The sequence below is a fragment of the Papilio xuthus genome, unplaced genomic scaffold (assembly GCF_000836235.2).
Source record: "Papilio xuthus unplaced genomic scaffold, Pxut_1.1 DF828952.1, whole genome shotgun sequence".
In the NCBI taxonomy this organism is placed as follows: domain Eukaryota; kingdom Metazoa; phylum Arthropoda; class Insecta; order Lepidoptera; family Papilionidae; genus Papilio; species Papilio xuthus.
The window spans coordinates 6833824-6848159 of record NW_013529697.1 but is presented as its reverse complement, the minus strand read 5'-3'; the positions used below and the strand labels follow the sequence as shown (position 1 = coordinate 6848159).

Below are 14336 nucleotides of genomic sequence, written 5' to 3'. Positions count from 1 at the left end.
ACCTTACTAATATTATAAATGCGAATATTTGGATGTATATATGAATGTTTGTTATAAGGTAATCTCTAGAACGGCTCTAGATCTCGCTGAGTGGTATATATGTGGAACATGGCCAGGAAGAACATATAGGTTACTAATTAATTTTATTTTTAATTCCGCGCGGACAGGGTCGCAGGCGACAGTTAGTCCATTATATTTGCGTGGAGCTTTACTAAAAAGTACGCGAACAGAAATAATTTTGCTCTGATTTGTCAAGATAGAATTAAATTACCAAATCTAGACTCATTTTATAAACACTAGTTTCAAATATTTTCAATGTTAACCAAATATGGGTATAACAGGAAAATTTCAAGTCATTAGGTATTCAAAAGACACAAATAATTTTTCAAATTGTTTGCTGGAACGAATCGCTCGGTACAAAATGCACTAGAATTCATATTACTAACTAATAAAAATCGCAACGACTCTACAATGACCCAATACACGACTTGGCTTCTTTGAAACGGTATGACGTCACGTAATGACGTCACCTAATTCCCACTAAAGCAAAACAAACGACAGGCAAGTAATGATTATTCGCTAATAAAACGCTAGTTAAATACGTATTGTTTATGAAGGCCTTGTAAGTTGTAAGATAACTTTACGTAATATAAAGTTTTCTTTGCTTACACTCCGTAAATACAACGAGAATAAATTAAAAAAAACTCTGACAATAATCGGGTGAGTCAATTTTTTAATATTATAAAGCGGCAAGCAAGCAAGCGATTACCTAAATTCACCCATAGACATCCGCAATTGCAGATGCGTTGCCTACTTCTAATCTAAGGAAGAGGGGACAGACTCATAATATTTACCTATCCTATGCGCTGAGTACTTCCTGACTAATTATTTTGTATTTTAAAGATGACTTACAAAAACCTAGTAGAAATATTATTAAATAAGTAGTCAGTAAAAAGTCATAAGCCTGTCTAAAAGTTAGGTATATTTCAACTATGTTTATAAAAACTATTTACCGTGGGTTTCTGACATCAAAATCTCTGTATGAAATATATAGTCATCCTTATCATTATCTTTGACTTAACAGGTATAACATGTATATATAATATGTTTTAATCGGAGATTTTGGTCTCAGAAAACCACGGTTAGTGATTTAAAGTTTACATGCTACAAGCTGCCTAATTGGTAAAATGCTTTCTATTAAAATTTATACTTAATAATCTTATATAGGTCAAGCTACAATTTACAAGAGGAAACTCCGTATCCTAAAGTGTTGTTAACTCAAAGTTTATAATAGTAACAGTATGTAATCAGCAAATTAACTCTGAGTATGTAATTTGATATCGAAGTAACTCAAGTGAGCAGCCTCAAGGTATTTTAGTTCAAATCAACGCGGCGTATGCACGTGATTTGCTCGTCTGTACATCCGTACAGGAAACCTGAGGTACTTTACACTGCGATAGGAATATTTTTAATTAGCAATTACAAAGTAGATTTTTACGATTAGCTTACTTTTATTTTTGTAAGAAAAGTATTAAGTAAATAAATAGGTCATAATAATATTTAAATCTCATCTGAGTTATGAATTTCGTTGCGTTCATTTTGTTCGCATATCTGTTCTTCTAGACTATGTTTTATCCAAAATTTCATTGAGATTCGTTTAGCAGTTCTGGAGATACCTTTTATCATATCTATCGAATTTCATATGTATATTTATATGTTATTACGATGAATGAATGAAACATCGCGATGCTACCTGTACACATTAAACAAAAAAAATTAAAGATATGTGTCAAGTCAATCAACTCGTATTGGGCTAGCATGGTTGACTATGGCAAAGTCAACTTAACTTAGGATAGGCTCTGAGCCCTTCAGTCGGTCAAATAAGACTGACGACGACGATACATTAATCAGTCAATAAAAATGATTGAAGTAGTCGCAAACATTTCAAAACGGGGTCAGCCGTATATGTCATTGTTTATATAAATTGAATTTACGAGTATAACCTATTATTCGTTTTCCTCATGTTGCCAATCCCTGGTGCTAAGTAATAAGATACGGTTTACACATAAATAATTTATAATCACAGTACACATGTATAATGAATAAAATAGCTTGTTACATAAGCCTTGGCCTCGGCATTCGTGACTCAATGGCTCGGTAAGTGCGCTAACCTGAGTTTCGCGGTCTCTATCAATATTATGCATTAGTTACACGTAAACGTGAGTTTCCACTGCAGATATATCTGTATAAATACATATTGTCATCTCTCTCACTCTTTACTAAAAATAGACATAACAACATGTTTTTGTTTGAATGGAAACTCTTGGTAAATGTTTAACATAACCGGTAGATTTATCTATGCACGTAAGGTTGTACTAATTAGTACTAATAGTATTTACGTTTTAAAGCTTGTTGATTTATCATGTCTAAAGGATCGTAGAAATGGTAAAGGAGTTTTTAGCCTCTGCAAAAAATGCACAGTCTGAGTTTACATTTATAAATTACACTATTACCTATAGTCATATTATTTAATAGCATAACTTAACCGTGGGTTTCTCAGACCAAAATCTACGTTTAAAATATATTGTTATCTTTATTTTATCAAAGATAATGATAGGGATGACGATATATTTTATACAGAGATTTTGGTCTTACAAACCAACACTAAGATCGTTAAATAAATATATTTAAAAGTAATATCAAAGATGTAACTTTAAATATTTCACTGACAAGTAAAACAAACTCTCTTTTACCCAAATTCACCCCATTCTCCCTACCTTACTAGAAGGATAAGAAGAGAAAAATGTCCATCATTAGCCTACAGCGAACTCAATTTTTTACATTAATCTCTCCAGAATATAACATAAAGACAGCTACACCTACGTGCATACAATAAATTCAGTACCATTGTTCGACGTCGGTCACATCGCATTCTCTGAGTCACGCAGAGCATTATGCAGCAAGCATTGCGCTCCAACAATTGTCTTGAGGTTAGATCTTAATTGTATTGTTACAAATTAAGACGTGCCTCCGCAAATGATTACAACTTTAGAATTTAGTGAATAAATACTAAAGTTTAACGACAGTTTGACGATAGTTTTACAGCCCTTTACTTAGGTTCCAAATTATGTCATAAGATTTTATTTGTTTTTTAGACCATGATAAGTTTAAGTTTGGCGACTACTTTGTTTTAATTTCGACTATAAAAAAAAATAAACGTAATTATCAATTCAAAATCTTCACGCACGGTTTCACGTACATTGGAACAGACTTTACCAATAGATATTACAATCTAGCTTAAACAATACCATAAAAAAACCTGGCAGGTAACACATAGCATGAATTAAATAAAAAAAATAAGTTACATTGTCACCCATAGCAAAGAGGATGTACTTAAAAACGTACCACCGACTTACGGAACGCTTGCACTTGTTCAAACAAAGCGTCGAGTTGCCGATAACGATCGCAGAGACTTGAACCCGAAACGACTTTTAACAATTTATGGTAATATACTGCTATTCGATTCTCAGTTCCCACTAGCGATGAATGTACCTTTCTAAAATCATAACCACAATTTGTTTTTGTCTACAGGTGTCATAAGTAGAAAGTCACTTTTATGTGAGGGCTACCGTGAGACTGAATATGTTGGTACCTACAATTCTACTAAAGACTACGGAGCCTATCCAAAGTTAGGGGTGTCAACATATCAATCTGAAATCAAGGTTGGTCAATAAATTCAAAAAAATGTCAGAACTCGATACCACAATTGGTTGCTAATAAATTGTAATGATATTTTCCGTGAATTTTCTTTAAAGCGCCCCCTGTATAAACATGAGGTAAATGTTAACATAACGATGACTCAACTACTCATAAGTTATTACTTAAAAAATACCCTGGAATTTATGATGATTTTTTCCACGTAGAATGACAAAAAAATATAATTATAACTTCTCTGAAATCATTTGTTTATGTCTTATTAATTTTATTCAATAAATAATATCAAATTTCCATTTATAAATAATTTATACATAATTTTGAAAACTTTTGATTTATAAATGAGTTGAATTGACCCATTTAAGTCCTCGGAAGTATGATATTGGATTCAAAGCAGATGTAAAAGAGTTAGTTGTAAGAACACATTGAATTTAGTAAACTTCAATAAAATACACGATTATAAAGCATATACTGTTGGAAATTTAAATACACAGAAAATAAATATTTTAATATTCGTTCTTACAAATTTAACAGAACGCTATTATACGGTATTGTAACAAGCTTGATGTTTAATGTAGGTCCACAGTCGATATAAATGTAAACAGGATTCAAATATATAAACCACGGGATGTGAGTTTGTTTGTTTGTTTGTTTATATTCAGGACAATGAAGCGTTAATGTCAAAGCAATGCTTCACTAGCGACCGGCTGCAGGTAAACAACGGAATCAAATCAATAATACGCTTTGTGGAATGCGCATTTTTAATTAATATGAAGCCATAATGAATACTAATTGCAATTTGAAAAAAAACCTGAATAACTATGGCGATAGAAATATTATGCGCAAGTCTTTATTTTCTAATTAATTTTGCCTAAGACAATACCATAGACAAATGTAAAATAATGCTTTTTCATATATTTTAAACACAGCGATAACCGATTTACAGTAAAAAATTTACAGACGAATAGAGAACCTCTTCACTTTTGAAGTCGGTTAAAAACGAAAACCATCCACGTGACGAATACATCTGTATATATAAAAGAAAGTCGTGTTAGTTACACTATTTATAACTCAAGAACGGCTTTACCGATATGGCTGAAAATTGGTGAGGAGATAGCTTAGACTTAGAGTCAGGAGACGGACATAGGATACAATTTACTCATTTTTTTCGAATTTACTTACTAATATTATAAATGCGAATGTTTAGATGGATTTGATGTGGATGGATGTGTGGGCTAAACTAATTAAGTTTTTTATATCCACGCGGACGGATTCGCGGGCGACAGCTAGTTTTTATATATCATTTGTAGATCCAAAAACATTTTTATTATTACCTACAATATAGATACATCGGAAGCGAGATAAAAAATCTCAAACATACGAACATGTTCTAGAAAAAGAGCTATAAATAAAAATCATCTTTACGACACTAACATTATTCATATCTGTGTTTGCTGCGATCAAACAGCTCAAGCCTCAGTTATTGTCGGCACAGGAAGATATCCCGTACGGAATACGCGATGTAGGATCGAGCATCTTATCACAATCCCCGCGCACCTGTGTCATCAAACGTTCCCTCCCGCCTTATCCAGTGACAGTGATTCTCAAACTATAGCACCGTAATAATATTTTTTTGTTCGAAAAAAAAACACTTCTGCGATTCTTTGGGCGTTCCGTGGACATCAAATTAAATAATTTTAGATGACCAGCTTTTCGTTTTCCTTCTACTATTATAAAAAATGTGTTCCTCTACATTTTTATTGTAAGTCAAACGTAGCAGTGGTAGAGTTCACAGCAGCATTTGTACTGTATGTATGAGTCTCTTGAGAGGTGCAATACCCCGACCGCACTGAAAACAAATGTGAACTGGAATTATTTCCACGTTAGAATTATGCCGTAGAACAAATTCTTCAAAAATAATTATTAAATATGCATCGTATGCCATAGTTTTACGGGTCATAGCTAGTTTTTGTAATGGAACTCAATATGTATGGGATTTTTTAACAAGTTTAATCAATTTTGCACATTAAATAACCTTAAAAAATAAATAAAAAACTAAAAAGTGTATGGAAACTATTCTAGATAAGTTTGAGCATCGCTGTTTGTTAGAGTACACGTTCAAACTTACGTTAGATACGGCATTACTGTCTACGGCGATACGTCTTTTAAATTTGACAACAACGAGTTCTTTGTTGCCCATTTTGCCTTCACATCCTCTCTCGTGTTTGTTCAACATTATAGTTGACAGGTCTTCGGTCTACTATCTTTGATGGAGTGTTCGTAGTTTCTATATAAATTTATTTCGGATGAAGGTGAGTTGGGTAAAACTTCAAAGTATATGCAAAGATTTGTTGATAGGAGAAATCAGTCATTTTGATGGGTTGACATGAACTTCGATAAATAGAACCAACATTCTCTTTCTGTGTATAACCTCCTCCGTCGATTATAGGTAGGCAACGCATCTGCAATTGCGGACGTCTACGGGTAGTAGTCGCTTTGCTGTTTCTGCGATTTCGTGTGGCCGTTTGCTCGTTTGCCATCTTACAATATAAAAAAAAAACAGATTCGAAAACTATAAAAATATACAATATTAGGTTAATTTATTAGATAATATTGAGTTGCAAAATTCCGAAAGTACGCCACTCTGGTATTGCACCGAGCGAGCCGACCCACTCGTGCAGCAGATGTTGTTGGCTTCTTCCATTGTTATATAGTGCCACCATGTGATCAGATGCGAAACTGTCTAACATGATTAATACCCGAGGATTTAATTAGTAGAATTATATGCTGATATGTACATGTCACCGACAAATTGTGAACTAAGACACTTTTATAACTGTATATTATTGTAGCCTTTTTATATTGCATATTGGAAACTACAAGTTACATGCCAATTTGACTGCTGTTTTGAATATTCAACAACTCTACAAATGTATTTCAATCATATTTTATTTTTACTTAAACTTCTTAGTATTTTAACTTCTCCGTGCACAAGGTTTAAATACGCCTAGATGTTATCTGTTACGCGGAGCGTGAAACGAATGCACGTGTCACAAGGACAAACTTACGAACAAAACTGTTAATTTTATAATAGTTAAATGTGGTTAGTTCACATCTTTAAATGTTGCTAGTTATCATCTACACAATAATATATAATTAAAAAGAGATTAAATTGATATTTAAAGTTTTTTCAACATGACCATACAGGACAAGAGTTATTGATATACAAGATAATAAAGGTTAATATGAATATTTTAAAATGATTGGAGTTCATCTATGCTATACACATCATCTACTTTACACATTCAATTCATAGTTATTTACAAGTCTTCTAAATTTTGCATTATTTACGTTCTAAAGAGCCGTAGATTTTTAACACATTTCCACCAGGTCTGTCTACCTTGTCGTCCTTTTAATCACCAATCACGTCAATTTTTACGCAATCCATCTTTATCAATTTCCATATTTAAAGTTCTCTTAATCACATATATTTTTATTTTTATATTTGTGAATACAAATTAATTTAATATACATTGTCACGTGTCACGTGCAGCGTGCTAGACGACGTGTTACGTAAATCGTCACGTCTCCACTACACTGGAAGTCACAGCGTAATAGTATTTGTAGCGCAATTGTTAAGTTACATCTGTTGTTCGATTTATCCTTAACTGCGTACTCACTACATGGCAACATAACATTTAACACAACTAGTAAGAAACAGAAATGACGTTCAATATTTTTAATATTAAATGTCATGTCTCTTTTAAATTTACGTCATAATTTACATATTCAAGACATTCAACTTTTTGATAGACAAGAGACATCTTTGTACCTACAGACTTAATTATAAGTTGTACTAAAAATATTGTTGCTTACGAAACAATGAATACACGAAAAACTAAACATTAAATATAGCATGTAAGATATACATTGAATAGTTTCTTTTTGCGTTATTTTTTGTTAACCTGTACAGCCCACCTTCGATTGTGTGTTAATGGATAGAGTCTCTAAATCCGTCGCTAGTATCGGGTCAGTCAGTGCTGCAGACGAATGACATAAGGATAATGCAAAACGAGGAAACAAATAGACATTTATTTTCGTTACTGTGACGCGCATAGATTAGACTACCCGTAGAGGTGACGCTATATTAATCCGAAGCTACATATTTTTTGACTAATAGCCATAAAATCCTTTATTTAGTATACTGAATAAGGAGAAATAAAAGTATTTTTAAGATTATCCTACCTGTGCTATTATCATTTTTGTAATTATACACAATCCTTTCAAATAGAAGACATTTGTTTTAAAAATCAAGGTTTTCTTCAGTATAGAGAGTATGCTGGAAATAAATTTTACTTATAAATATTTGGATGGATGGATGTTTGTTTGAAGGTATCCCTAGAACGGTTGTATGGATCTGACTGAAATTTGCTGTTAATTAAGTTTTTTTTTAATCTCACAAGGACGGAGTCGCTAGCGACAGCTTGTCTATCATGAATATGTCCATTAAGGAAATAAGTGATCACAATTCCACATTATTCGAGACATTTTAATTTGTATGATTTATAAATTACTGTCTGATTGTTCATTACTCTATGCAGATGATCAGTTTACTGACATACCTACATATGTAGAGACTGAAACTAGATAAATTGGTATCGTAGCGCGTTATGTTTAGCATTGTACAACAGATGGACGGGAGAGATACATCAGTGTATCACACTAATACTAACTAATTTGTGAACACAAATTAATAAAGTACCAATGAATAAAATAATTACAGATAATCAATCAGAAACAGAAGCGCCGATAGCCTAACGGTGAGAGTACCACTAAACACGTTCAAAGATTTCGAAATCATCGGAGTAATTTATAAATTAAATTGAACAAATAAATCAACATATTTGTTGCATGAAACTTACACGTATTTAGATATATTTTTCTCAAAATTAGGCATAGTTCACCTAAAGTTCATTTAACAAACAATTTAGTCTATACAGAAAAATATTTCGACAAAAATCACGAATTTGTATGACAACATGACTCTCTGCGGCGAAACGTGAACACTTTTCCAATGTGTGTCACACCTCGTTGTCGCAAACGCAAACACTTGCTGTCGACGCTTCGCTTGTCTCTACCACTGTGTACTCGTAGTTCACTTCACTCGCCACGTGAATGTACACAAACCATAAACACACTCTTAAAGTTTCCTGACCCCAGTCGTAAAGTATTCGGCGTTGACTAAAATACAAATAAAGTCATTTTGCAACCAAAAATCATTACATTGGTTACATCATTACCCAATATCGTGTATTGTAAAATTACAAGCATCAATGTGCATAAGTTGACAGCTGGGAAAAGCAACTAAATATTTATCTTTAAACTTTATTTTCTGTTAACGTAAGCTATTTAAGGAATTAACTCAAATTACTTTATATGTTCCGAAGTTCGTACAATACGCTCTGTCTAGTTATACATAATTCGCCTTAAGTCAAACAACGGTCGAGCAGTATCGTAAACACGCCGAACCATAAAGATCATGCGTCCGACAGCTGTTGTGAGCTATGCCTCAAATGGGGTGAACTAACAAGGCTCGGGAAAGCCTCATTTGGGATGCAATTTTCCCGACAGTCACACCAACATGTTACCACAAATATTTCATCAAACTGAATTACGGTAGTCCGGTCTATATGAAAAAGGTTATGATAGAATTTTCTTACTTCCTTATATCTCTATACTAATACATCGGATACTTTTTGAACTGTCTAATTCATTTAAATCTAACTTGATTTTATTTGTATTTTGCAAACTTATATATATTCTATTTAATGCCATAGACTGTTTAAAATTACTACAATTAAGAGACGATGACGACGTAGTATTGAAACCGCAAAGCGTATATCTAAGCGTTATTTTGCGGTTTTGTTTGCTTTTATTATTAGCATCAAAACGTTCCTATTACTTTGTCATGTCTCGCACGCGTAATTGGGAATACGATCTTTATTGTAATGCGAAGGTTAAGTACATTGACTAAAGATTGTCGAGGCTAAATACAACATTTTTATAACGAGAGAATTACAAATTACAATTAACAAACGATTCCAAGAGCATTGTTTAAAATTCTACCGCGTCAATGCTAAATGAAAAGAATTCTAATTACGCGCACCGGCTAATGCAGTTTAGCGCGAAATGACGACGGAAACGTGGCATTGTCTTTCAGTCAACAAATCGGTCAATGTCAAGCGAGCGCTTTCGATTTCGATATCCGCGCCGCTAAATCTGCAAATGTCGCGGCGAAAAGGTAACCAGCGGTTCCGGACATGACTACTTGGTAACCAGTAATTCTCAATTATCTACCTGATGTCTAGATCGCTCTAGTCATTTTATTTCTAACCGATAGACAGCATTTCTGCTTTAGATTAGGAATTTATGTAAGGACTATAGGTGAAGAAAGTCATCATCACTAGTCAAAAAAAACCTTCATAATTTTCTTCTCAACTAAGTAGCCACTCTTTGTCAAACTCTACTCTCACAGAAACTATATCCGGAAAAGCTCGAAAGTTTCAGTTGCATGATCTTTGGTCAAGATAGAGCAATCATCAAACCTGGCACGTGATAGGGGGTAGGGTTCGACGGCGGTAGCCAATAGGCGGCGCTGATTGGCGGGTAGCTACCACTATTTGACCTGGCTCCGCCCGCCTTGCCGCGAGCGCCGCCCGCCTCGCCACGCATCCTTCACTTCACTTCACACCACTTCACGGGCACTTCACGACATGACGCGTCTGCATTCAACCGCGGCCGGGACACAACTAAACACGTATAACGATAGCGAGGTGCGCGCGCGCTGACGGACGATCAGTCATTCTTCGCGGGCCTGTGTCACTTGTGCTCCTCGTCCCTTCGCCCCCGCGTCTGCCGCACACCTCTAATGAGCTCCGTCCTGTCTGCGCGTCACGTCGACGTTTTCCACTAGCACGGCGGCAGTCGGCATTCGGCAGCGAGGCTACGTGTCATCGTTTCCCACTCGGCTCTCTCGATGTCAAACTGACTGACCCACTTCGCTCTTTCATCGATGTTCTTGCGCAATTGCTAATTTGTATTTCATTTACATTCGTTACATTTTTTCTATGAATTTCAAAACAATGATTTGTAGTTTTTAATAGGTTTGAAGTTATTTTAGTGATTGATCGACAGTTATGTATTCATCATGTCGTGGGCATAAATATCAATGGTTGTACTTCTTATAATATACTTCTGATTGAACTTCTGATTGGGAATTTTAAACATAGTCAACCTGGACCTACTCATGTCTTGCTTACATTTGCCTGCTTTTTCTATGGTGAAACTTCTCTAACCAATAAGATCCTAATTCCACCTTTTATCGGTCACCTGTACCTTTATAGTATGTATTTCATTGTAATAATTTCAACCTATGGGACCAGAATCAGTGTTTGGTTCCCACTCACTTCCTCGTATTAAATGACTGAAGGTCTAAACAAATTTGCCTATTTGACGTCACGAGTGGGTGCTGCCTACAGAGTACAATAACTAAATCAAAGATTATAAAACGCAGACTAACGCATATTTAAAAAAGTAGAGGGTTTGTGTAAAACTTCAACTATGTCAAAATAGATTTGCACAATCTTTCATATCTTTACCTATAATTTGGTACAAAATGCAGCTAGTTTGATATGTCTCATATTGGCTTTTGCATCAAATGATCTGATCAATATTAAAAACTCACATTCATGCTACAAAAACCTTTAACAAACGTGATTGTGTCAAGTCTATGACACGATATTTTTTTTTCTCTTAAACTGAACATTTTCTAATCATTGTCTAGTTAAACTTTCGAATGTAAAATGTAAAGTAAAACATTAACTTATTTGCAGCCATTGCTGCATGTAACAATTCGCAGTACGCATGAGTTTGACACTGCTAGCTAGATGTATTCAGTTTACAAACACGACCGGAGACAAACAGATGGTATTTAGCATTCGGTAGACGATCTCACGTCACCACAATATATTGTATTTGCAAATCAGTTAAGTGGAATCACAGTTTCTGCGACCTGGGCAGCATACGCTTGCCTGTTTGACATTAAATCCATGTAAACTGTCACCGTAAAATTTCACTACACTGGCACTTGTTTATTACATATTCCTATCTCTGTTTTGTCAAAGGGAATAAAAAGGACGAAATAACGACTAAGTACAAGAGTCACGGCAATGTAATTCTACGGTTAAGCTGTAACACAACAAGGGCGAGTAGATCAAGACAAAAGTATTGAGATCGGATTGGAGTGAAACTGCACTTCTATCTGATTTCTATACGTTCTTCTTCTACAGGTTTATTTTGTTGCTAGATTTTGATAAACGTGCCCTAAGAATTCATACTTCTATTCTGCTTTCTTTTGTTTTTATAATAAAAATATGACATTCGTAATTTAACACATCCTTACACACAATACGCATACTTCGTTCAATTGCTTCGGATCGTATTAATTTACTATTAATTTGCAAAACGACGCTGTTAAAATGTTTTTACTGTTTTCACGTCGTTAAAATGCTCGTTAACCGGTGAACTGTTTTAAATAAGCAACATACTGTCATGTGAGTCGCCATTCGGTTTAAATGTACATAAAATTTTAAAAAAGTGAGTTTTATAGTCAACAAACATATGAAAAATATCTTCAAAAAACCCTAAATTTAATTGTTCATAGTTCAAATTGAAATTATTAGGATAACGTTAAGACTACGGAAAAAAATTGAAAAAACAAACGACGTTATCATTCAAGGCGAAAGCAATTGATATTTTATTTAATAAAGCGAGCTTCAGTCTACATCGAGGTCACAAGTCAATATTGGAATTTCAAGAAAACACGCAATCGGAAAACAAACTGGAGGAATTTCCTTTCGATAAACGTTCAACGTTACAAAGTTTTCCGAGTGACAAATCTCATTTATGTTTCTCACCGGTTCATGTTATTTAGTTGTGTTCCATTTTTATTTTACTCTAGTTTGCGCCGCAAAGAGTAATCTCTTTTCATACCGGGACTTAGAGGATTTCATTTGAGCAAAATGTTTTCTTAACTAAACAACCTCGATAATATTTTTATAGATATTTCTCTGAATAAATGTAGTAAAGTTATGTTTCCTCGAGTAATCCAATTGATTCAACAAAACCCCTAAATATATTTATGTTATTGAAAAGCGATCAAAGGATAAGTGAATTGAAGGAGTTTCTATTTAATTTTCATAGACATTTTAATGCTATTAAAATTGTATTCGAAATATGATTTTTACGTATCTAATGGCTATTATAATGCATGTTACAAAACGTAATTATAATACGTGTAGTTAACATCATGGCTACATTGATTTCGATCAATAGTATGTTATTTGCGTTGTGCTCAGCGCACGAGCTCTGTCGCCCGAGTGATCCGAGACGAGACATCAGCTAATCCGATGCACTGACGTATAAATAGAATACAAACGCTCACAGATTGAATATGCATGCTTCCCCACGTATGCGTAATATGTGTGCTAGTGATATAGGGTTGTCGAAAACATAAGAATTAAAATGACTAAGTATAAAAATCCTAGCCGGATTTATAACATCTAGATTGATAAACAACAGAAGGTATTTAGAGTACAACTCAACGTGTGTTGTCTGTGAAAAAAAACTTACAACTTTTCCTAATTGTAATGACAAATCTTTTATTTTAGATTTTTCTTATGAGAAAAAAGAAAGTGAAGAAATACTTATTGTTAAATATTTATTTCTGCGATAACAATATTTGGGAAACAATAATGAATTAAACGTTAACAAGTAAAAAACAATTTCATAATAATTAGAGTAAAAGCACAAATGAAATAGCGCTCAGAGATAAAGCGGCAACCCTGTAAGCGCGGGATTATGTAAGAGCACGTGTTCCGCGGCGTGCAGCGCAGCGCTAAAAAATCCGCTCAAGTCTGATGCGAGCTTGTTTTGTGCAAGCTACACTCGTAAATAGCTCGTTTAGCGCGAAATTAACGCTTTAAAGCGCTTAGCTCATGTTCGCTTAAAATCATTTTATAGCTCCCAATCACATTTAACGGAAAGAATCTTTTATTTTTTTCTATATATCGATTGAAAACCAGATGAGTACTGGTTGAAAAGAAATAATAATGACGTCATTACAAGATCAAGCACACGTGCCAGACATACGATACAGAATAATTAAAAAATCATAATAAAGGCGCGTCTTCACTAGTGTAATCGACTCGAGTTTATATTGTCTAGTTCCAAAATTAAGGGTGATCACAAATTAGATATATTATTAAATTTAAAAGTTAGCTCACCATTTCTGTTTTCGCTGTCAGCCGGTTTCATCTGGATTGGATGATGCATCTAAAACAAAAAGAAAACAATTAATAAATATTTTTGCTTGAATAATTTTATTTAACATGTAACATTTGTTAAAGCGCAAATTATAACAGTCGATATAGTCGAGAGCGTCGGTGGCTTAGTGGTCAAGCACTTGACTTGCAATCTGCAGGTCCTGGGTTCGAATCCCGCCATGTACCAATGTGTTTTTCGATTTCCGATTTACATATGTACATTTATCCGACGTTCTTACG

General features: G+C 34.1%; 1 protein-coding gene across 8 annotated transcripts in view; it reads right to left on the bottom strand.

The window, feature by feature from the left end:
- The window catches only part of LOC106125466 (CUGBP Elav-like family member 1), a 257820-nt gene that overhangs the window by 57565 nt on the left and 185919 nt on the right, over window positions 1-14336 (bottom strand). For 7 of the 8 annotated variants that reach the window (XM_013322725.1, XM_013322741.1, XM_013322683.1 and 4 more), the window contains one exon: window positions 14058-14106. The exons of the other annotated variant lie outside the window; for it this stretch is intronic. In XM_013322725.1, the coding sequence (XP_013178179.1) occupies window positions 14058-14106 (49 nt within the window). The remainder of the gene's footprint in view (window positions 1-14057; window positions 14107-14336) is intronic. 8 annotated transcript variants of the gene reach the window in all.